The 24,620-nt window shown below is 26.7% G+C and overlaps 1 protein-coding gene across 1 annotated transcript in view; it reads right to left on the bottom strand.

The window, feature by feature from the left end:
- Positions 1–24,620, bottom strand: part of brp (ELKS/RAB6-interacting/CAST family member bruchpilot) — a 345,910-nt gene that overhangs the window by 274,719 nt on the left and 46,571 nt on the right. Inside the window, exon 3 of the mRNA XM_075313347.1 lies at positions 11,694–12,243. Coding sequence (XP_075169462.1) covers positions 11,694–11,826 — 133 coding nt within the window. The 5' untranslated portion in view covers positions 11,827–12,243. The remainder of the gene's footprint in view (positions 1–11,693; positions 12,244–24,620) is intronic.

The raw sequence follows: 24,620 nt of genomic DNA, 5'->3' as shown, positions 1-24,620 counted from the left end.
TTAAAGTTGTTTTTAAAAAAAATTTGCCAAAATTTTATTCCTAGTAGAGATTTTGTCAAGATTTATACTTTGAGAAAATGCTGTCAAATTCCTATAGAAAGTGTTGTCAACATTTTATTCCTATAGAAATTTTTGTCAAAATTTTATTCCTACACAAAATTTAGTCAAAATTTTATTTTTAGAGAAAATTTTGTCAAAATTTACTTTCTAGAGAAAATTTTGTCAAAATTTTATTCATAGAGAAAGTTTTGTCAAATTGTTATTCCTAGAAAAAACTATGTCAAAATTAAATTTCTATAGAAAACTTTTCAAAATTTTATTCCTACAGAAAAGTTTGTCAAAATTTATTTACTACAGAAAATTTTGTCAATTTTTTTTGTAGAAAATATTCTTAAAATTTTATTTCTAGACAAGATTTTGTACCTAGAAAAAATTTTGTAAAATTCCAATAGAAAATGTTGTCAACATTTTATTCCTATAAGAAATTGTGTCAAAATTTTAGTCCCATAGAAAATGATGTCAAAATTTTATGTCTATTCAATTCAATTCAATTCAATTTCTTTATTTACAAGATCATACAATCTTTACAATAAGTAATTTGACAATACAAAAGTATCTTAGTAAACAAGAAAAATGTATGTGTAATGACAATGGGTCGAGTGTGACCGTCTGCCATAATTCCAAATATATTAAAGTTACATTCCATTATATTCATTTATCAGAAATGCTCTATATTTTGAAGCTGCCTCTAAATATTTGGCAAGTTTAATCCAATCATCATCGCCGATTCCATTCAATATGTTAACCATTTCTGATTGTGTTAAGGTTTGCACTTGAAAAGTACGAATCCTGAATTCTCTTAGCATTGGGCATTCTCCTAAAAAATGGAATAATGTCTCTTTCTCGTTTAAATTGCATAAAGTGCAGTTTCCCTCCCCTTCTTCTCTACTAAAATTCGTAGAATTAAGAGCTATAAGTCCAGATCGTGCTCGGAAAATCCAACTAATTTGCTTAGTATTAAAGAGATCAGTAAAATAATATTGTCCTCTTGTGTGATCTAAGTATTTATATACCCTAGAAAAACTTTGCGATTTCCGCCTCAAATTGCTTTGGACCCCGTCCATGTGCTTATATTTTATTATATTTGTACAAAAAGATTCCCACTCGCTTCTAAGGTTTGTATTTGGCCACACCAAGTTTAAGTTTTGGGCCATATTTTTGACATCTCTCACCCAGAACACCTCCTCCTGTATCAAAAGTTTTGTCATTATTTTTGGTAAACGATGATCTTCAAATTGGTACAGTGTTTTATGAATATATTGCAAATGAAGATTCAGTGTGTAAAGATGGCTATTCTCAATGCCAGTTTCCAGCATAAGTGCATAATTTGGGGTGAAACTCGGTAGTTTTAGAGTCTTCTTTAGAAAATACCTTTGCAATTTATCAACTGCTTCAAAATACGAGAAACCCCACACTTGCGCAGCATATGATTGGATTGCTCGACATACGGCTTGATATAGCTTCCATTTCATATGATAATTTACTTCTTTATTCTCTATTAGGCTAGCCCAAGTAACATTTATAGCTGTTTTCGATTGGGCTGTTCTTTTTTCCACATGTTTTAAGAATTTCATTCTAGGAGTAAGTGTTACGCCCAAGTAATTGTATTCCTTAGCGATTTTTATTATATTTCCTTTATAAAACCATTCCTCATTTCTACTTAACCGTCCTCCATTGCGAAATATCATTATTTCCGATTTTTCCATATTTACTGTTAAGTTCCACAGGTCGCAATAGTTTTCAAGTCTTGAGATCATTGATTGCATGGTAGATATGTCTTCTGCGAGGATAACAATATCATCTGCGTATAATAATATCCTTATATTCATATTGTGTGTGTTAATACCTCCTTGTAGAAAATCGTGTAAATCATTGATATACAATGCGAAAAGTAATGGAGAAAGCAAACACCCTTGTTTAACGCCTGAATTAGTCTCAAAGTATTCAGACAATTCTTCGCCAGTCCAAATGGCATATTCAGTGTTGCTGTAAATATTCTCCAGCACCTTAATGAATTTATAGGATATCCCTAATTGATGAAGTTTATATATAAGCGACTTTCTGCATACGTTGTCAAATGCCGCCTTGAAGTCGACAAAGAAAGCATATGTTTTCTTCCGTTCTTTATAACGAAGGCTGACGATTGAAGTTAGATTATAAATATTATCAATTGTAGAGTATCCCTTTCTAAACCCTGCTTGGAATTCATTTAAAACTCTATGATGTTCTGTCCAATTAGCCAATCTTTCGTTCAGAACACCCATCATAATTTTGGCTAAGCAATTCATGAAAGCTACACCTCTATAATTTTTTGGTTGTGTAATATCTCCTTTTTTATGTATCGGAAAGATAATGGATTTTGCAAATTTACTGTCTATATCTCCAGTTTCTAGGATGTTATTGTAGCGTTTCAGAAGTTGAAGATGAAAGTTTTCAGGGGCGTTAACAATATGCTCATACGAAATACGATCTTCCCCAGGCGCTTTGTTTATCTTTAGTTTTTTTAATACAGCCTTAAGCTCAGTTAGACTAATATCGCAGTCCAAAAATGGGTCTACATAATAATTCGGTGCATAGTGTATTTCCACAACGGATTTTTCCGGGTTTAGTAGTGTTTTAAAATATTCTCTGAAGTCTGTTGATGATATTTTTAAACTTATGTTATATGAATCATTTCTTATTTCTCTGGCTACTTTCCACCATTGTTTTGAATCCCAGACGTTATTTATTTTCTCAAGCAACTCTTCTGAATATTTCTTTTTGCTTTTCTTGCATATTGCTTTGTATTTTTTTACTGCGCTCAAATACTTCTCCTTGGAGTCTGCAGTGTTAATTGATTTATGGTTCTTGAGCAGGTTGAACATTTTGTTTCTGGCATTGTGGCATTGGAAGTTGTACCATTTATGTTTGGGATTGAAAGTTTTATTCCTATATATTTGTTGTCTTGATGATTCTGATATAACTTTAGCTAAATCCCCCAATGTGGGGTCATTATTGGCTATTACCAAATTATGTAAATTTTGGTTAATTCGAATTTTGTAGTTCTCTGTGTCCTCATCATTCCATTGCAGTTTTGGCAGTAAATTTAAAGTTTTTTTCGCTTTACATTCAGTTGGTACTTTATAGATTAGAGTAATTGGCAAATGATCTGACCATGTTTCGTCTCCTACCCTGAATTCTTCCACCAGTTTTAATGCATCCTGAAAAACTGCGCAAATATCATTTACGGATCCACCAGTAGAGCTTATAAAGGTTAGATCACCATCAGCATCTCCTCTTGTTCTGCCATTCAAGATCAATAGATTATTATTGTCGCAAAGTTCTAGTAATTTTCGACCGTTGCCATTTATTGTTTGGTCCTTCGATTTTCGTTCCTCTAAGCCGGCGTCGAAAAGTTCTTCGTAGATTTCATTAAGGTGTTGACAGTACTCTCCAATTCTCGCATTTAGATCTCCAATAATAATGGGATTTATTATTATATTTTCTTCAAATAGGCTACCTACGATATTAAAATGTTCATTCCAACAGGAGGGTCGAAGATAAAGTGGTATGAGTGAAAATAGAGAGTTTTTATTTGTATAAAATTCGTAATAAAATATGTTCCTATATTGAATTGGTCTATATTTGATGCCGATAGCTCCAATTTGTTTGTTTACTCCCAGTATGGATCCACCAATTCCTCTACCATGACTATACGTTCTTGTGGCGGGTTCATTATGAATTTCGAAGCCAGGAAAGTATTTTTTAACATTTTCAATTTTGTTTCCCATGAGGTGTGTTTCTGATAAGAAAAATATATCGTGTGTATTTACGTAATTAAAAAATGTTGGATACAGGTATTTATTTTCTATTCCATTAACGTTATATGAAAGTATTGACAGATTATTATACGAATTATGACAGACTTTTACTAGTTTTTTGAAGAAGTTTCTTCCAATAACGATTCAAAATTCGTATTTAGGTATTTGATTGGATCTCCATATAGTTTCACCAGCTCACTTTCAGCATTATACTTTCCACAGACAAGCTTGTGTTCTCCATTCCAGGAAAACCATACATCTTTGATTTTAATTCTGTCTTCTCTTACCAGGACCTTGTGTTCTTTGCTAATTGCTAAAATTTTCGACTTCAGTAGTAGGCAAACTTTTTTGTGTTGTTGCTTTGTTGGAATCAGGTCACGCTCTACATATATGCTGGTACCAATTAGGTTCCTGGTATGACGAAATACGATTTCAACATCTTCCTCTGATTTCAGCTGCACTATTACTCCCATTTTTCCATTTCGGTCAAATATTTTTCGTACTGTTTTAATATCTGGTGTTATATTCATTCTATTCCTGAAAATATTTTCTATTTCGGCCTTTGGATCCTGAGAGTGGTTAAGCCCACGAACGAAAATATTATTTGATTTTATTTGTTGTTGCATCCACAGAATATCCTTTTTCTGTTCATCGTTTTCTTTTTTCATTTTTTGTAATTCGTGTTTAAGTTCTTTATTTTCCTCTCTAAGTCGAGTTATTTCGAAACCTATATTGTTGATTTCTGTCTTTATATCTTGTATATCAGTTTTCGTTGCTACTGATTTTAATTTATCATCAAGACTTATGTTAATTGTAGATTTAATTATGTTTACAAGGTCCTCAGCGGGGAGATTCATTTTACTAGACGATGCACTTTTATCTGTTTCAGGAGATATTTCTGACCTATTGCGTTTTGAAATCGGACTTGAAAATGTTTGATGGGTATTCAATAAGTTAGTTGGTTGGCTCATACTGTGGCATACTTTGGGGCGCTAAATTTCCAACCCTTTTATCGATTGGTTGGCAATGCGATTTATGGCTGATCGATAATTATTTGTTCTGATTGTGTGTTATTGCCTGCCCTATGTTTGAAGGAACAGGCCAGCTGATATTATTATTTTGGTTTAATTATGGCGGTGCAAAAATTAGCTTTCCAGTGGTAATAAATACAATTTTCACAAAACAAACCGAGGAAAATATGAATTTTACTGACTCACCGGTGAGGCTTAGCGTTGAGTTTCAATCATCACTCGTCAGCTGGCATCCAATCTATATGGTGGTATGCTTTCTGCCCGTAGAGTCTCTTTGTTTACAAAAAATTTTGCAGTTCTTTGGGAGCAGCTCCAAGGTACGTGTAACTTAGTTGACAGTCGATATGAAATTTGTTTTATGTCTATAGAAAATTTTCTCAAAATTTTATTTCTACAGAAAATGTTGTCAACATTTTATTGCTATATAAAATTTTGTGAAAATTTTATTTCTATAGAAAATTTTATGGAAATTTAATTTTTGGAAAAATTTTTGTATATGGTTGCTATAGAATTTTTTGTCAAAATTTTATTCCCACATAAAAGTTAGTCAAGATTTTATTTCTAAGGAAATTTTTGTCAAAATTTACTTTCTAGAGAATATTTTGTCAAAATTTAATTTCTAGAGAAAATTTTGTCAAATTTTTACTCCTAGAAAAAATTTTGTCAAAATTTAATTTCTAGAGAAAACTTTGTTAAAATTTGATTAATACAGAAAATTTTGTGATTTTTTTTAATATGTTTTTGTAGAAAATATTCTCAAAATTGTATTCCTAGAGAAGATTTTTTCAAAATTTTATTCCTATAGAAAATGTTGTCAAAATTTTATTTATCTGGAAAATTTTGTCAAAATTTTACTCCTATAGAAAATATTGTCAAAATTTTATTTCTATAGACAATTTCGTCAAAATTTTATTTCTAAAGAAAATTTTCTCAATATTTTATTTCTATAGAAGATTTTCTCAAAATTTTATTTCTAAAGAAAATGTCAACATTTTATTCCTATAAGAAATTGTGTCAAAATTTTAATCCTATAGAAAAGTTAGTCAAAATTTTATTTATAGAAAAAATTTTGTTAAAATTTAATTTTTAGAGAAAACGTTGTCAAAATTTTATTTCTACAGCAAAGTTTGTCAAAATTTTATTAATACAGAAAATTTTGTCAATTTTTTTAAATTTATTTTTATAGAAAATATTCTCAAAATTTTATTCTTAGAGGAGATTTTGTCAAGATTTTGTACCTAGAAAAAATGTTGTCAAATTCCTAGAGAAAATTTTGTCAACATTTTATTCCTATAAGAAATTGTGTCAAAATTTTATAGCTATAGAAAATGTTGTCAACGATTTATTTCTATAGACAATTTTATCAAAATTTTATTGTTATAGAAAATTTTCTCAAAATTTTATTTCTACAGAAAATGTTGTCAACATTTTATTTCTATAAGAAATTTAGACAAAATTGTATTGCTGTATAAAATTTTGTGAAAATTTTATTTCTATAGAAAATTTTATGAAAATTTTAGTTTTTGGAAAATTTGTTTGTATTTGGTTGTTATAGAAATTTTTGCCAAAATTTTATTCCTACACAAAAATTAGTCAAGATTTTATTTCTAGAGAAAATTTTGTCAAAATTTACTTTCTAGAGAAAATTTTGTCAAAATTTAATTTCTAGAGAAAATTTTGTCAAATTTTTATTCCTAGAAAAAAATTAATTTCTAGAGAAAACTTTGTTAAAATTTGATTACTACAGAAAATTTTGTACATTTTTTTTCATTTGCTTTTGTAGAAAATATTCTCAAAATTTTATTCGTAGAGAAAATTTTTTCAAGATTTTGTACCTAGAAAAAATGTTGTCAAATTCCTAGAGAAAATTTTGTCAACATTTTATTCCTATAAGTAATTGTGTAAAAATGTTATTCCTATAGAAAATGTTGTCAAAATTTTATTGCTATGGAAAATTTTGTCAAAATTTTATTCCTATAGAATATATTGTCAAAATTTTATTCCTATAGACAATTTTGTCAAAATTTTATTTCTAAAGAAAATTTTCTCAATATTTTATTTCTATAGAAAATTTTCTCAAAATTTTATTTCTAAAGAAAATGTCAACATTTTATTCCTATAAGAAATTGTGTAAAAATTTTAATCCTATAGAAAAGTTAGGCAACATTTTATTTCTAGAGAAAATTTTGTTAAAATTTACTTAAAGTTTGTCAAAATTTTATTCCTAGAAAAAATTATGTCAAAATTTAATTTTTAGAGAAAACATTGTCAAAATTTTATTCCTACAGCAAAGTTTGTCAAAATTTTATTACTACAGAAAATGTTGTATTTTTTTTTTTAATTTGTTTTTATAGAAAATATTCTCAAAATTTTATTCCTAGAGAAGATTTTGTCAAGATTTTGTACCTAAAAAAATGTTGTCAAATTCCTAGGGAAAATTTTGTCAACATTTTATTCCTATAAGAAATTGTGTCAAAATGTTATCCCAATGTTGTCAACGATTTATTTCTATAGACAATTTTGTCAAAATTTTATTCCTGTAGAAAATATAAGAAATTTGTGTCAAAATTTTATTTCATATATAAAATTTTCTCAAAATTTTATTTCTATAGAAAATTTTCTCAAAATTGTTTCAAAATGTTAACCCTATAGAAAATTTTGTCAAAATTTTATTTCAATAGAAAATTTTGTTTTGTTTATTCCTACTGAAAATTTTTTAATTTTTGTTTTTATAATTTTTTAGATGGTTTTCTATAAGAAATTTTGTCCATATTGTATTCCTACAGAAATTTTGGTAAATTTTTCTAAAATTTTGTCAAAATTTTATTCCTAGAGGAAATTTTGTCAAGATTTGTAACTAGAAAAAATGTTTTCAAATTCCTATAGAAAATGTTGTCAACATTTTATTCCTATAGAAAATTTTGTCAAAATTGTATCCCTATAGAAAATTTTGTCAAAATTTTATTTCAGTATAAAATTTTGTCAAAATTTTATTTCAATATAAAATTTTGTGAAAATTTTATTTGTATAGAAAATTTTGTCAACATTTTATTTCTATAGAAAATGTTGTCAAAGTTGTATTCCTATAGAAAATTTGTGAAATACCTCTGGAGAGAAATGTTTGCAAAATCTACCAAAACATCAAGAATTCTATCATCTACCAAACGGTAAAAAATCTACCATTTTTGGTAAAATTCTACCAATTGTGGCAACAGTGTATGCAAGACGCTCATATTAACAATCGCACCAGATATTAGGATTGAAACTAAGAACATTCCTATGCAAGACATGCATGCTAAGCATTGCACCACAATGGCTCCCGGGGGCTATATACACTTATAGGTCCACAACGAAAATTCAGAAAATGTAAAACAATTTACAAAAAGTCAAAACATAAATTTTGTACCTAAGAGTACCTCTTTATGTATTAGATCAAAAAATTAGCATCGTTTCTTTTAAAAATAACCAATTGTGAATATATTGAAATTTAGTAAGAGTTTTTCTATTAAATAATCACAACAATGTAATTATAAAATTTATACCAAATCGTTTTCAACTTTGTCGCATTATTCATAGTTAAATGAACTACATAAAGTATACGCACAGGGGTGCAAAAAATTTATATGCATCATACGTCCCCACGTACCAAATCACATGGTAGAATTGAAGAAAGTGATTTGTCAAAATTAAATTTAAGCCCACAATATCCCCGAATTTCATGAAGCTCCGGAAATTCGAAGCTACATGAAAATGACCTTAAGTCGATTTATAAAAAAAAAGAATAAAATATAATTTTTTCTATTTTCCATCTGTAATGGGACCAACCTCTTAAACAAAAAATCCAAAATGGTTTAATTCAAAATTTACAAAAAAAAAAAATATATTTTACCTTGGGAATCGATTTTAAGATTCAAAAACAAAAGAATTAACTTCAATTTAATCAACTAAAAGTTTTGTATTTTGAACAAAACTGAAATTCGATAAAAGCGAATGTCTTTAATTTTAATTTTAAAAAGGTCTATAAATAATTTAAACCAACAAAAAAATTATATTTTTCCCCGCATTCTTTTATTTTAAACAAATGCACATATGAATCTCAATGGTTTCCTATAAAAGCCATCCATTTTAAATAAAAATTCAAAATCTAGTAGAAATTATTCACAGTAATTTCATCTTCAGCAAAAAACCTGATATTCCAAATTCAATGTTGAAATCTGTAGTAAACCAACATGGAGACAATTGTGTTTTTCATTTGTTTACCCAGGAAACCGTAGGGTAACATACAATTGATACACGTTTTTTTTGGTTTTTTTTTGCTCAATTCAATTCGTTTCAATAGTAGAACCAAATTGTATGCAAAGCAATACCGTCTAAACAAATCGACACGAAAACAGATCGTGTAAAAAAGCTGAAAACGAAAAAAAAACTCAAGCGAAATGTTTGTTCTCTTTTCTTTCGACACTGAATTATTCTACTTTTTTTGGCTGTTGTTTTCATTTCACGTTTTTGAAGATTTCATTTCAAAATTGGTGAAATGAAAACGGAAAAAGGTCAATTTGCATAAATTTGTTTGAATTTTTTTCCATTTTTTCACGTTCACCACTTAGAGAACTAAGAAAAAAGCAAATTAGAAAACGAACAAAAAAGAAGAGTGGAAAAACATTAGAAAAATAAATAGAATAACGTAACGTAACGATACGTATTATTATGATCTGAAAGGTATCCCATTGGATTTTTCAGAAAATTAACAGTGTACAATTCTGGGATTGAATATTATGGATGAAATTTAAATTTCCACGAAACTTCAGATGTGAAATCTGGGGGATCGGTTTATATGGGCGCCCAACCTACCTTCATCAATAACAACTGATTGTACCAAGTTTCAAGTCGATAGGTTGTGTCGTTTGGAAGATAGCATAATTTAATAGATCGACGGACGGACAACCGAAAAAAGCTTATTTTATTTCTATAGAAAATTTACTCAAAATTGTATTTCTATAGAAAATTAACTCAAAATTGTATTTCTATAGAAAATTTTGTCAAAATTATATTTCTATAGAAAATTGTGTCAAAATTTTATTTCCATAGAAAATTTTGTCAAAATTTTATTTCTATAGAAAATTTTATCAAAATTTTATTTCTATAGAAAATTTTATCAAAAAGTTATTTCTATACAAACTTTTTGAAAAAAATTTATTACTATAGAAGAGTTTGTCAAAATTTTATTTCCATAGAAAATTTGGTCAAAATTTTATTTCCATAGAAACTCTTGTCAAAATTTTATATCTATAAAAAATTTTATCAAATTTATTTCTATAGAAAACTTTGTCTAAATTTTATTTCTATAGATAATTTTGTCAAAATTTTATGTATATAAAAAATTTCGCACAATTTTAATTTTCTAAATATTTGATTTCTATAGATAATTTTTGTCAAAATTGTAGTTCCATAGAAAATTTTGTCAAAATTTTATTTCTATAGAAAATTTTGTCAAAATTTTATTTCCATAAAAAAATTTGTCAAAATTTTATTTCTATGAAAAATTTTATCAAAACTTTTATCAAAATTTGATTTCTATAGAATTTTTTTTATAGAAAATTTTGTCAGAAATTTATTTCTATAGAAAAATTTCTCACAATTTTTTTTTCTATAAAAAAATTTCTCAAAAATTTTAGTTCTATAGAAAATATTTATTTCTATAGAAAATATGGTCAAGATTTTATTTCTATAGAGAATTTCATAAACATTTTATTTTATTTTGTCAAAATTTTATTTCTATAAAAAAATTTGTCAAAATGTTATTTCGATAGAAAATTTTGCCAAAATTTTATTTCTGTAGAAAATTGTGTCAACATTTTATTTCTATTAAAATTGTTTTCCAAATTTTATTTTTATAGAAAATTAGGTCAACATTTTACTTCTATAGAATTTTTTTTCCAAATTTTATTTCAATAGAAAATTTTGTAAAAATTTTATTTCTATAGAAAATATGGTAAGATTTTATTTCTTTAGAGAATTTTGTAAACATTTTATATTATTTTGTCCAAATTTTATTTCTATAGAAAACTTTGTCGAAATTGCTTTTCTATAGAAAAATTTGACAAAATTTTATTTCAATAGAAAATTTTGTAAAAATGTTATTTCTATAGAAAATTGTGTCAAAAATTTATTTTTAGTGGAAATATTGCCAAAAATTTCATTTCTATAAAAAATTTTGCCAAATTTTATTTCTACAGAAAATTTTGTAAAAATTTTATTTTTATAGAAAATTTTGTAAAAATTATATTTCTATAGAAAATATGGTCAAGATTTTATTTCTATAGAGAATTTTAAAAAATTTTATTTGTGTTGAAAATTTTGTCAAAATTTTATTTTTATAGAAAAATTTTTAGTACCTCTACTGGTTGGAGAGGAATATTTTATAAAATCTACCAAAGTATTAAGAATTCTGCCAATGTACGAAATACTAAAAATTCTTCAATTTTTGGTATAATTCTATCAAATGTGGCAAATTTGACAGCTAGACGGATGGACATCGCTACATTGACTCAGAATTTCACCACGATCCAGAGTGTATATGCCTTATGGGGTCTGAGACTAATATTTCGATTTATTACGGATGAATGGAGCAAACACAATTATTTTACAGCGCAATAAAACGTATCGTAACGTATCGTTTTTGAGCAAAATAATAAATAATAGAACTAAGCTTGTAATATTAAAATAAAAAAATCAACAAATATAACAATAATCTACTAAAAAATTTCCATTGTATGTAAATATATATTGAGAATATCTTCACCTAAAGGACTTCCACGTGCACCGTAATCCCGTGATGGCGAACGATCAACTGTTGGTAATTCCGTCAGTCGCCTGGCACGACCCGGGCTACGAACACCAGAGCTTGTTACAGGATTGTAATCGTCTCGTGACATAATCTGCCGCGGTATAGCCGCGGTTTATCTCTTTTTACACAACGTTTCAAACTCTCACGTCACTCTCTTGCTAACAAGAAGCTTGTTATGCTCTGCTACTGCTGCTGTTGCAAATTTCTGGACTACCAATAACCACACACACACGTACACACTCGCTCTAACACCTATGATATGTGTTGTGATGAATAAGCCTCTCTCTCTCTATGTTTGGTTTGAATAGAGAAGAGCGTGTTCAGCCTCTCAGTATTCAAGTCGTTGTACACAACCACAATTCACTTAGATATTGAGAAATGATTGTCGTGATGGCAAAGCTTATACGAATTATGACGACGACGACGATGTAGACGAAGACGACGACAATGACAGATAATGTCTTTTTTGTCGTTTTACTAGGTGAGTGTGCGATAATTGTCGCATCTGTAAAAATGCCAAAAAGAACAGGAAAAAAGAGAATGAGAAGAGAACATGTGTGTGTGAGACAGAGATAGAGAAATATGCAGTAAGTATACACATCAATGAACTCATTTGAAGATTTTAGGATAATTATGATGTTGCATTTTTTTTGGGATGCTACTTTTGTTGTTGTTGGTGGATTTTAGTCTGGCATTTGATAAAGCAACAAAAGTAAGAATCAAAGCTAAGGATGGTTGGTGTTTGCGGGCGGACGGTGTGTTGGGTGGATGGTTGGTTGTTTGGTTGGTGGTGGTGGTAGTGCATGGCAAACAAAGCAGACTAATTTTTCTAATATAAAATTCAACAATGCTATACCGGATGCGGATGTGGAATGTGGATGTGCTTTTAGATAAATTAGAATTGCTAATATTCCTTGGTTTTGTTTTTTGTCGTAAGGCGACATATCATGAAAGTATTACAGGTGGGAAAACTAAATTCAAATCAAGTGATTCTCTGTTTATTTTCCGATTCTATCAACCCCGAACAAAAGGTCGAAAAAAAAGGATCACAAGAATCAATTTGTTGATGGTGCATTAAAAATCAATCATCAAATTGAATCACTTAAATCCTCTCATGCCATGGCATGGCAAAAAAAAGGAAAACGAATGGTAATAAATGCTGTTGATTCACACTAAAAATCCTTTTTCGTTTTTTTCTCCTTTCCATGTCATTCAGTGCAGGGCAGTGAAGCATACAACATATTTCAATTAAATTTTTCTTTTATTTTCGTATATTAATTTAAGCGAACAATAATGGTTGTTTCCGCCATAGGCATTTTTACCACACCAAAATGCCAGCTTATAACGGACATTTGAATGACTAATTACTGAACTGTATACAAAAAAAGCAACATAAAAAGTGAGCTGAAAAGAATAATAAATTCATTCGATATTTGCTGTGAAATGTTAATAAAAAAGAAAAGTTGCAATGTCATGGTTATAAGGATGACGTATAGGCACCGGGGGAGAAAAATTAATAAGCACGTGAAATTAAAAAAAAAAACAGGTAAGGTTACTGCTAGATACGTCTACATTGAATTCTTTAAAAAAAGAAAATTATTTGTAATAAATATACATTGAAAAGTAAGAAATAACAAATTAAGTGCATCTTTATCGATTCATTATTCATTATTTTAATTAAGTCTAAACACATTTAATTAAAAATTCCAAGTATGTAATACCTAGGAGAATTGTTTCCATAAATTTCAACAATAAGTGGCTTTTATCGTGGGAATGTCGAAATTTAGATTTTTGGTGGAATTTTTGGAAAAAATTTGATTTTTTGGGGTTGGTCACGAATTACTACCCGCTAAGCTCTATGACCAAAATAAGGAGATATCACCAAAATGAGTTTTTCATATAAAAATTTGGATTTTTTAGAATCTATTTTTTTTAATTTTTAGGGGTAGTTTGGATTCTTTAGGTTTTCTATCGAAATTTTATTATTTTTTTTGGTGGTCACGAATTAACCTACTTTTGGCTCTAGTATGCATATTCCACGAGAGTGGCCGAGACAATTTTTTTTTAATATAAAACTTTGGATTTTTTTAGAATTTCTATCGAAATTAAGATTTTTTGAGGGTGGTAACGAATTGACCTCCTTTTGTCTCTAGGCCAGCGGTTGCCACAGTTGGTAGGACTATTCCAAAAATGGTAGATTTTTTACTGTTTGGTAGATTGGTTGAATTCTTGATGATTTGGTAGATTTTGCAAATTCTTTCTCTCCCGCTAAGAGTTAATTCATACTACCCGCTAAGCTCTATGACCAAAATAAGGAGATATCACCAAAATGAGTTTTTCATATAAAAATTTGGATTTTTTTAGAATCTATTTTTTTTAATTTTTAGGGGTAGTTTGGATTCTTTAGGTTTTCTATCGAAATTTTATTATTTTTTTTGGTGGTCACGAATTAACCTACTTTTGGCTCTAGTATGCATATTCCACGAGAGTGGCCGAGACAATTTTTTTTAATATAAAACTTTGGATTTTTTTAGAATTTCTATCGAAATTAAGATTTTTTGAGGGTGGTAACGAATTGACCTCCTTTTGTCTCTAGGCCAGCGGTTGCCACAGTTGGTAGGACTATTCCAAAAATGGTAGATTTTTTACTGTTTGGTAGATTGGTTGAATTCTTGATGATTTGGTAGATTTTGCAAATTCTTTCTCTCCCGCTAAGAGTTAATTCATACTACCCGCTAAGCTCTATGACCAAAATAAGGAGATATCACCAAAATGAGTTTTTCATATAAAAATTTGGATTTTTTTAGAATCTATTTTTTTTAATTTTTAGGGGTAGTTTGGATTCTTTAGGTTTTCTATCGAAATTTTATTATTTTTTTTGGTGGTCACGAATTAACCTACTTTTGGCTCTAGTATGCATATTCCACGAGAGTGGCCGAGACAATTTTTTTTAATATAAAACTTTGGATTTTTTTAGAATTTCTATCGAAATTAAGATTTTTTGAGGGTGGTAACGAATTGACCTCCTTTTGTCTCTAGGCCAGCGGTTGCCACAGTTGGTAGGACTATTCCAAAAATGGTAGATTTTTTACTGTTTGGTAGATTGGTTGAATTCTTGATGATTTGGTAGATTTTGCAAATTCTTTCTCTCCCGCTAAGAGTTAATTCATAAATTTTCTATGGAAATAGAATATTGACAAAATTTTTTATAGAAATAAAATATTGATAAAATTTTCTACAGAAATAAAAATTTGACAAAATTTTCTATAGAAATAAAATTTTTACAACATTTTCTATAGACATAAAATTTTGGCAAAATTTCTTATAGAAATAAAATGTGGACTCAATTTTCAACAGAAATAAAATTTAGACAAAATTTTCTATAGAAATAAAATTTTGCAAAATTTTCTGCAGAAATAAAAATTTTATAAAATTTTCTATAGAAATAAAGTTTTGACATAATTTTCTTCAGAAATAAACTTTTGATAAAATTTTCTATAGAAATAAAATTTTGACAAAATTTTCTAAAGAAATAAACTTTTGACAATATTTTCTATAAAAATAAAATTTTGACAACATTCTCATAGAAATAAACTTTATACAAAATTTTCTATAAAAATTAAAGATTGACGAAATGTTCTATTAAAATAAAATTTTGAGAAAATTCTCTTTGGAAATAAAATTTTGACAAAATTTTCTATAAAAATAAAATGTTGACAACATTCTCATAGAAATAAATTTTTGACAAAATTTTCTATAGAGATAAAAGTATGACAAAATGTTCTATTGAAATAAAATTTTGAGAAAATTCTCTTTAGAAATAAAATTTTGACAAAAATTATCCATAGAAATTTTTACTAAATTTTCTATAGAAATAAAATTTTGCAAACTTTTCTATAGAAATAAAATTTTGAAAAAATTTTCTACAGAAATATAATTTGGACAAAGTTTTCTATAGAAATAAAATTTTGACAACATTTTCTATAAAAATAAAATGTTGACAACATTCTCATAGAAATAAATTTTAGACAAAATTTTCTATAGCAATAAGAGATTGACAAATTTTCCTATTGAAATAAAATTTTGAGAAAATTCTCTATAGAAATACAATTTTGACACAAATTGTCAATAGATTTCTATAGAAAAAATTTTTCTATAGAAATAAAATTTTGACAAAATTTTCTAAAGAAATAAACTTGTGATAACATTTTCTATAAAAATAAAATTTTGACAACATTCTCATAGAAATAAACTTTAGACAAAATTTTCTATAGAAATAAAAGACTGACAAAATGTTCTGTTGAAATAAAATTTTTAGAAAATTTTGGCCATAACTCCTTAAATATACGTCCTAGAGCAAAAAGGACCTTAATTCATGACCACCCCCAAAAAATCTAAATTTCGATGAAAATCCTTAAAAAGTTCAAATTTTTATATGAAAAACTTATTTTGGCCATAACTCCTTAAATATGCGTCCTAGAGCCAAAAGGACCTTAATTCATGACCACCCCCAAAAAATCAAAATTTCGATGAAAATCCTGAAAAGATTCAAATTTTTATATGAAAAACTTTTTTGGCCAGAACTCCTTAAATATGCGTCCTAGAGCCAAAAGGACCTTAATTCATGACCACCCCCAAAAAGGTAAAATTTCGATGAAAATCCTGCAAATATTCAAATTTTTATATGAAAAACTTATTTTGGCCATAACTCCTTAAATATACGTGCTAGGGCCAAAAGGACCTTAATTCATGACCACCCCCAAAAAATCAAAATTTCGATGAAATCCTGAAAAAATTAAAATTTTTATATGAAAAACTTATTTTGGCCATAACTCCTTAAATATGCGTCCTAGAGCCAAAAGGACCTTAATTCATGACCACTCGCAAAAAAACAAACTTTCGATGAAAATTCTGAAAAAAATCAAATTTTTTCATGAAAAACTTATTTTGGCCATAACTCCTTAAATATGCGTCCTAGAGCCAAAAGGACCTTAATTCATGACCACCCCCAAAAAATCAAAATTTCGATGAAAATCGTGAAAAGATTCAAATTTTTATATGAAAAACTTTTTTGGCCAGAACTCCTTAAATATGCGTCCTAGAGCCAAAAGGACCTTAATTCATGACCACCCCCAACATATCAAAATTTCGATGAAAAAAAGATTCAAATTTTTATATGAAAAACTTCTTTGGCCATAACTCCTTAAATATACGTCCTAGAGCGGAAAGGACCTTAATTCATGTCCACCCCAAAAAATCAAAATTTCAATGAAAATTCAAATTTTTATACGAAAAACTTATTTTGGTCTTAACTCCTTAAATATGCGTCCTAGAGCCAAAAGGACCTTAATTCGTGACCACCCCAAAAAGGTAAAATTTCGATGAAAATCCTGAAAAAATTCAAATTTTTATATGAAAAACTTAATTTGGCCATTACTCCTTAAATATAAATAAATTTTAAACAAAATTTTCTATAGAAATCAGAGATTGACAAAATGTTCTATTGAAATAAAATTTTGAGAAAATTTTCTATAGAAATAAAATTTTGACAAAAATTATCTATAGAAATTTTTATCAAATTTTCTATAGAAATAAAATTTTGCAAAATTTTCTATAGACATAAAATTTTGACAAAATTTTCTATAGACGTAAAATTTTGACAAAATTTTCTATAGAAATAAAATTTTGTCAAAATTTTCAATAGAAATAAAGTTTTGTCAAAATTTACCGTAGAAATAAAATTTCGACAAAATTGTCTATAGAAATAAAAAGGTGACAAAATATTCGATAGTAATAAAATTTTGCAAAATACGATTTTTTGTTAAAAATTTCTATAAATTTTGAAATGGCAACAAAAACCGCGGAAATTTTTCATTTATTGATGGCACATTTTATATGTCAACAAAATTTCAAAATCATTGAATCACATGTCTTACATCCCCGTAGACTGACCCATATATGTTATATTGTGAAAAAATACATTTGCAAAATAAATTTTTTCCTTAACATAAAACAAAATGATTACCAACTCATTTCATAATACCACCATGGCTTTAATGTCGAAAGAATTTTAACATTTGACGTAATTCATTTTTCAATCGATAGCGATTGCATATTGAAGGTCATATCAATCGAAACTTAATATAACTTTACTATTGATCAATTTAATTTTCACAGTAAAAATTGTCAAAATAAAAATAAAAAAAAAAGAAATGAAATGAAAAACCAGGTCAAACGATAGTCTAACTGTCAAACCTGTCATTACATATCGTAGCGATAATCGCTCAACTTTGTTAAAAATTCCATGAGAATAATCGTAAGAGGCCTTTAAATTTCATTCTAGCCATGAAAATGCAAAACCATTGTCTTTCTTATTCCAGCTTTAATTGAATTTTCTTCTGAGGAGAAACGTTATCCTATAACAGAATGCCATTTTAATATAACAAAACAATTTTTGATATGCAATTTTCCGATATCCTCATGTTAAGTCATTTTCCTTGAACATATTAGAAGGCATGATAGCATGTCACATGCGAGTAATATTTTTACGTACAAAAACACAATACCATTTGTAATGGTGTGGGAAGAGAAAGAGAGAAGTTTTTGCAAAAGTCTATACGAAATAAATACTAATCTTCGGTATAGACAGAAAACACAATATTGCATGGCAAGTGCATTCATGGCTCTGTATATCGATATAGAAATTCAGAGAAAAGAGTGTTCCTGTGTGTGTGAATTCCGAAAACTTGCGTGGGTGAAGTTTAAAGTCTAAGTGTTAAGAACCACGCAAAGAAAAAATATGATTGTCGCCACATAAAATTAGCCAATTTTTATGCGTGTAGAAAATTTTTGCAATATTTTATATTTAGAGAAAATTAAAAAATATATATATTTCTACAGAAGACTTTGCCAAAATATGACTTATAAAGAAAATTTTGTTAAAATATTAATTCTAAAGAAAATGTATTTCAATTTATTAATTTTCTTTTTGTTCGACCTTTATAACCTACCTAATATAATCATTTCATTAGAAAATGTATTTCAATATTTTTTCAATAGAAAATTTTTGCAAAATTTTGTATTTATAGAAAATTTCGGGAAAATGTAATTTATTAAAAAAAAAAAATTTTGTAAAATTCTATATCTATAGAAAAATGTATATAAAATTTTAATACTATAAAAAGTTTATACAAAATTTTAGTTCTTTGAAAATTTTCCTCAAAAATTTATTTCTATAGAAAATTTTGTCAAAATTGTATTTTTATAGACTATGTTTGTAAAAATTTATTTCTAAGGAAAATTTTGTCAAAATTCTATTTCTATATTATATTTTGTCAAAATTGAATTTCTATAGAAAATTTTGCAAAATTTAGCTCTATAGATTTTTTTGCGCAAAATTTAATTTCTTTATAGAATTTTGTCAAAATTTTATTTCTAAAGAAAATTTTGTCAAAATTGTATTTCTAAAGAAAATTTTGACAAAATTGTAATTCTAAAGAAAATTTTGTCATAATTTTATTTCTATAGAAAGTTTTGTCAAATTTTTTTTCTATAGGAAATTTATTCCTTTAAGAAATATTTGCAAAATTTTATTTCCATAGAAAGTTTTTGCAAAGTTTTTTTCTATAGAAAATTTTGTGAAAAATTGTATTTCCATAGAAATTGAGTACAAATTGTATTTCTACCGAAATTTTGTCAAAATATTATTTCAATAACAAATGCTGTCAAAATTTTATTTCTATAGGAAAGTTTTGCAAAATTTTATTCCTTTAGGAATTTTTTGCAAAATATTATTTCTATAGAAAATTTTTGCAAAATTTTGTTTCTATAGAAAATTTGTGCAAAATTTTATAGTTATAAAAATTAAAATTTTTGCAAAATTTTATTTCTAAAGAAAATTTTGTCAAAATTATATTTCTATAAAATATTTTGTGTCAATTGAGTTCCTATAGCAAATTATTGCAAATTTTTATTTCTATAGAAATTTGTTGCAAAATTTAATTTCTATATAAAATTTTGTCAAAGTTTTATTTCTATAGAAAATTTTGTAAAAAATTTTATTTCTATAGAAAATTTTGTAAAAAATTTTATTTCTGTAGAAAATTTTGTAAAAAATTTTCTTTCTATAGAAAATTTTATTCCTTAAGGGAATTTTTGCAAAATTTTATTTGCATAAAAATTTGTCAACATTTTATTTCTGAAAAATTGTATTTCCATAGAATTTGTGTACAAATATTGTAATAGGAAATGTTATCACTATATAGGAAAGTTTTGCAAACTTTTTTTCCTTTAGGAATTTTTTGGAAATTTTTATTTCTATAGAAAATTCTTTCAAAAGTTTGTATCTATAGCAAATTTTTGCAAAATTTTATAGTTATAAAAATGAAAATTATTGCAACATTTTATTTCTAAAGAAAATTTTGTCAAAATTACATTTCTATAAAATATTTTGTCAAAGTTGAGTTCCTATAGAAAATTTTTGCAAAATTTTATTTATATAGAAATTTGTTTCAAATTTTGATTTCTATAGAAAATTATGTCAAGGTTTTATTTCTATAGAAAATTTTGTCAAAATTTTATTTCTATAGAAAATTCCTTAAGGGAATTTTTGGCAAAACTTTATTTCCATAAAAGTTTATCAACATTTTATTTCTATAGAAAATTTTGTCAAAAATTGTATTTCCATAGAAATTGTGTACAAATTTTATTTCTACCGAAATTTCGTCAAAATATTATTTTAATAGGAAATGTTGTCAACATTTGATTTCTATAGGAAAGATTTGCAAACTTTTTTCCTTTAGACATTTTTTGGAAATTTTTATTTCTATAGAAAATTCTTGCAAAATTTTGTATCTATAGCAAATTTGTGCAAAATTTTATAGTTATAAAAATGAAAATTATTGCAACATTTTATTTCTAAAGAAAATTTTGTCAAAATTATATTTCTATAAAATATTTTGTCAAAGTTGAGTTCCTATAGAACATTTTTGCAAAATTTTATTTCTATAGAAATTTGTTTCAAAATTTAATTTCTATAGAAAATTATGTCAAAGTTTTATTTCTATAGAAAATTTTGTCAACATTTTATTTCTATAGAAAAATTTATTACTTAAGGGAATTTTTGCAAAATTTTATTTCCATAAAAATTTGTCAACATTTTATTTCTATAGAAAATTTTGTCAAAAATTGTATTTCCATAGAAATTGTATACAAATTTTATTTCTAAAGAAAATTTTGTCAAAATTATATTTCTATAAAATATTTTGTCAAAATTGAGTTCCTATAGAACATTTTTGCAAAATTATTTTTCTATAGAAATTTGTTGCAAAATTTAATTTCAATAGAAAATTTTGTCTAAGTTTTATTTCTATAGAAAATTTTGTCAAAATTATATTTCTATAAAATATTTTGTCAAAATTAAATTCCTTCGGCAAATTTTTGCAAAATTTTATTTCTATAGAAATTTGTTGCTAAAATTTAATTTCTGTAGAAAATTTTGTCAAAGTTTTACTTCTATAGAAAATTTTGTCAAAATTTTATTTTATAGAAAATTTTATTCTTTTAGAGAATTTTTGGAAAATTTTATTTTCACAGAAAAGTTGTCAAAATTTTATTTCTATAGAAAATTTTGTGAAAAATTTTATTTCCATAGAAATTGTGTACAAATTTTATTTCTACCGAAATTTTGTCACAGAATTATTTCTATAGCAAATGTTGTCAAAATTTTATTTTTAAAGGAAATTTTTACAAAATTTTATTCGTTTAGGAATGTTTGCAAAATTTTATCTCTATAGAAAACTTTTGCAAAATTTTATTTCTATAGCAAATGTATGCTAAATTTTATAGTTACAAAAATTTTCTTCAAAATTTATTTCTATAGAAAACTTAGGTTAGGTGGCAGCCCGATGCATCAGGCTCACTTAGACTATTCAGTCCAGTGCTGCCCGATTCCATGTTAAGCTCAATGACATGGGACCTCCATTTTATAGCCGAGTCCGAACGGCGTTCCACATTGCAGTGAAACCACTTAGAGAAGCTTTGAAACCCTCAGAAATGTCACCGGCATTACTGAGGTGGGATAATCCACCGATGAAAAACATTTTGGTGCTCGGTCGAAGCAGGAATCGAACCCACTTCCTTGTGTATGCAAGGCGGGCATGTTAACCATTGCACCACGGTGGCTCCCTATAGAAAACTTAGACAAAATTGTATTTCATTTTTTTTTTTGCAAAATTTTATCTCTATAGAAAGTTTTTGCCAAATTTTATTTCTATGGCAAATGTGTGCTTAATTTTATAGTTACAAAAACTTTCGTCAACATTTATTTCTATAGAAAACTTAGTCAAAATTGTATTTTAATTTTTGCAAAATTTTATTTCTATATAAAATTATTTCTATGGGAAATTTTGTCTAAATTTTATTGCTATACCAAAATTTTGCAAAATTTTATTTCTATTTTTTTTTTGCCATTCGATTTGGCTTGGCTGAACTTGCGTTAGTAAATTCTTCTTTTTATTTGATATAATTGTTTACTTTTGTAATAAAGTCATTGGGGATTTGGTATCTTTCAAAAGGCTTCCAGTTCACCGGTCTGGAGGCTAGTGCTTGTTTCACCTCTCTTTCACAATGTATAAATATTCAAACAATGCTTTTAAAATTTCCCTCGAGGATAAGTTACTACAATAGGCTCCTTGGCCGCATTGCTTTAGTGAACATAATCTTCAGACCTAGAACTTTCTAATTCCTTTTTCGTATATCCTTTGAAGGATATCGAAAGTGCAAAATGGTTCCATACAAATATTTGTATAAGCCACGTACAAGAATTTGTCATTTGGCTGAGACATTTTTTTTTCATATTTTTGTTTGTGCTTGCCTCATGCTGGATGCAATAAAGAAAAATGTCAATGGTTGTTGCATATTTTTGCTGTTGCTGTTGCTTTGGCAATACAACAATCTAGCAATGGTGTTAGTAGCTCTTGTATGGTGGTGGTGATGATGGTGTTTAGCATTTTTATCAAGAAGAAGTGCACGCAAATCCCAAATGTCATTTTCAAAAAAACTAAATAACCAAACAATCGAAACGAATTCAAATAAACTTTTGTAAATATTTCCCCAAGTAGTAGAAGTATTCAACAACGACAACAACAAAGAGTAGACCCATTAAAAAAGTTGTCACTCACATACTCAGCCCGTAATGCAACGTGACCCCAACACCCAACTCCTAAATGGCCCCTTATGAGAACGCCCACAGTTACATTTAAAGAAAAACTGAAATACACACACACACACACTGTCACAACCACAACTATCTACAATACCACTAGAGAACTAATGCCCCACAGAGAGGAAAACAACGCCTACACTTTGAACTTTCTTTTAGTGCCTACACACAGCACGCATACTCTCATATATATTCAGGCCATGGTTTAGAGTCACCCCGGCTTCGTGGGTTAGATATAACAGCACATTTTTTTTCTTTCGGGAGACTATTCACATTAGGGATATAAAAGTAGAAATCTGTTTTTCGATTAATTGAGTTTTAAGAGATTGTAAAAAATTTCAAAATAATATTTCTCTAAAAAATTATTGCAACAATTTTTTTATAGAAATATTTTGCGAAATTTTATTTTTATAGAAAATTTTTGCAAAATTTGATTTCTACAGAAAAACTTGCAAAATTTTATTCCGATAGAATTTATGTAAAAATTTTAGTAAAAATTTATATCTATAGAAAATTTTTATTTCTATATAAAATTTTATTCATATAAAAATGTTTGTTAAAGTTTTATTTCTATAAAAATTTTTGCAAACTTTTATTTCTATGGAAAGTTTGTTTTAATTCTATTTGTATAGCACATTTTTGCAAAATTTGATTTTCACAGAAAATTTTAGCAAAATTTTATTTCTTTGAAAAATTTTTGCATAATGTCATTTCTATAGGATTTTTGTGCACAATTTGATTTCCACAGAAAATTGTAGCAAAATTTTATTTGTATGGAAATTTTTATTTTCTTTATTTTTTTGGGAAAAATTTATTTCTGTAGTAAAGTTTTGCAAACTGTTATGTCTAGAGAAAATTTATTTCTATAAAAAAGTTTATTTGTACGTATTATTTGTAAAATGTTTGCAAAATGTTTTTCGTATAAAAATTGTTGTCAAAGTTTTATTTTTTGATTTTATTTTATTTCTGTATAAAACTTTTGGAAAATTTTATTGCTATAAAAATTTTTGTGAAAGTTTTATTCCTATAGTAAATTGTTGGGAAATTTTATTTCCATAGAAAAATTTTTGTCAAATATGAAAAATTCTATGAAAAGTTTGTCCTAATTGTATTTCTGTAGAAAATTTTTGGAAAATTTATCATAGAAAATTTGTGCAAAATTTTATTTTCAAAAAAGATTTTCTGAAAATTTTATTTCGAAATGTTAGAAAATGTTTACAAAATTTTATTTCTATACAAAATTGTTTAAAATTTTTTTTTGTCAAAGTTTTATTTCTATTACACATTTAAAGAACTTATTTCTATAGAAAATATTTGCAAATAGTTTTCCATACAAAATGTTGGCAAAATTTTTTCTATAGAATATTTTATTTCTATATAAAATTTTTGAAAAATTATTTTCCTACAAAAATTTTGTCGAAATTTTATTTCTATAGAAACTGTTTGCAACATCGGATTTCTATAAATTTTTTTTGCAATTTTCATTTCTTTATAAAAGTTTTTTATTATAGAAAATTTTGCAAGATTTTATTTCTATAGAATGTTTTTGCAAAATTTTAGTTTTATAGAAAATTTTTGTAAAATATTCCTTCTATACAAAATTTTCGCAAAATGCGATTACTATAGAATATTTTTGCAAAATTTTATATCTATAGAAATAT

The sequence above is a fragment of the Haematobia irritans genome, chromosome 5 (assembly GCF_050003625.1).
Source record: "Haematobia irritans isolate KBUSLIRL chromosome 5, ASM5000362v1, whole genome shotgun sequence".
Classification (NCBI taxonomy): Eukaryota; Metazoa; Arthropoda; class Insecta; order Diptera; family Muscidae; genus Haematobia; species Haematobia irritans.
The sequence above is the reverse complement of the archived record's forward strand: the minus strand, read 5'-3'. Positions and strand labels throughout refer to the sequence as shown.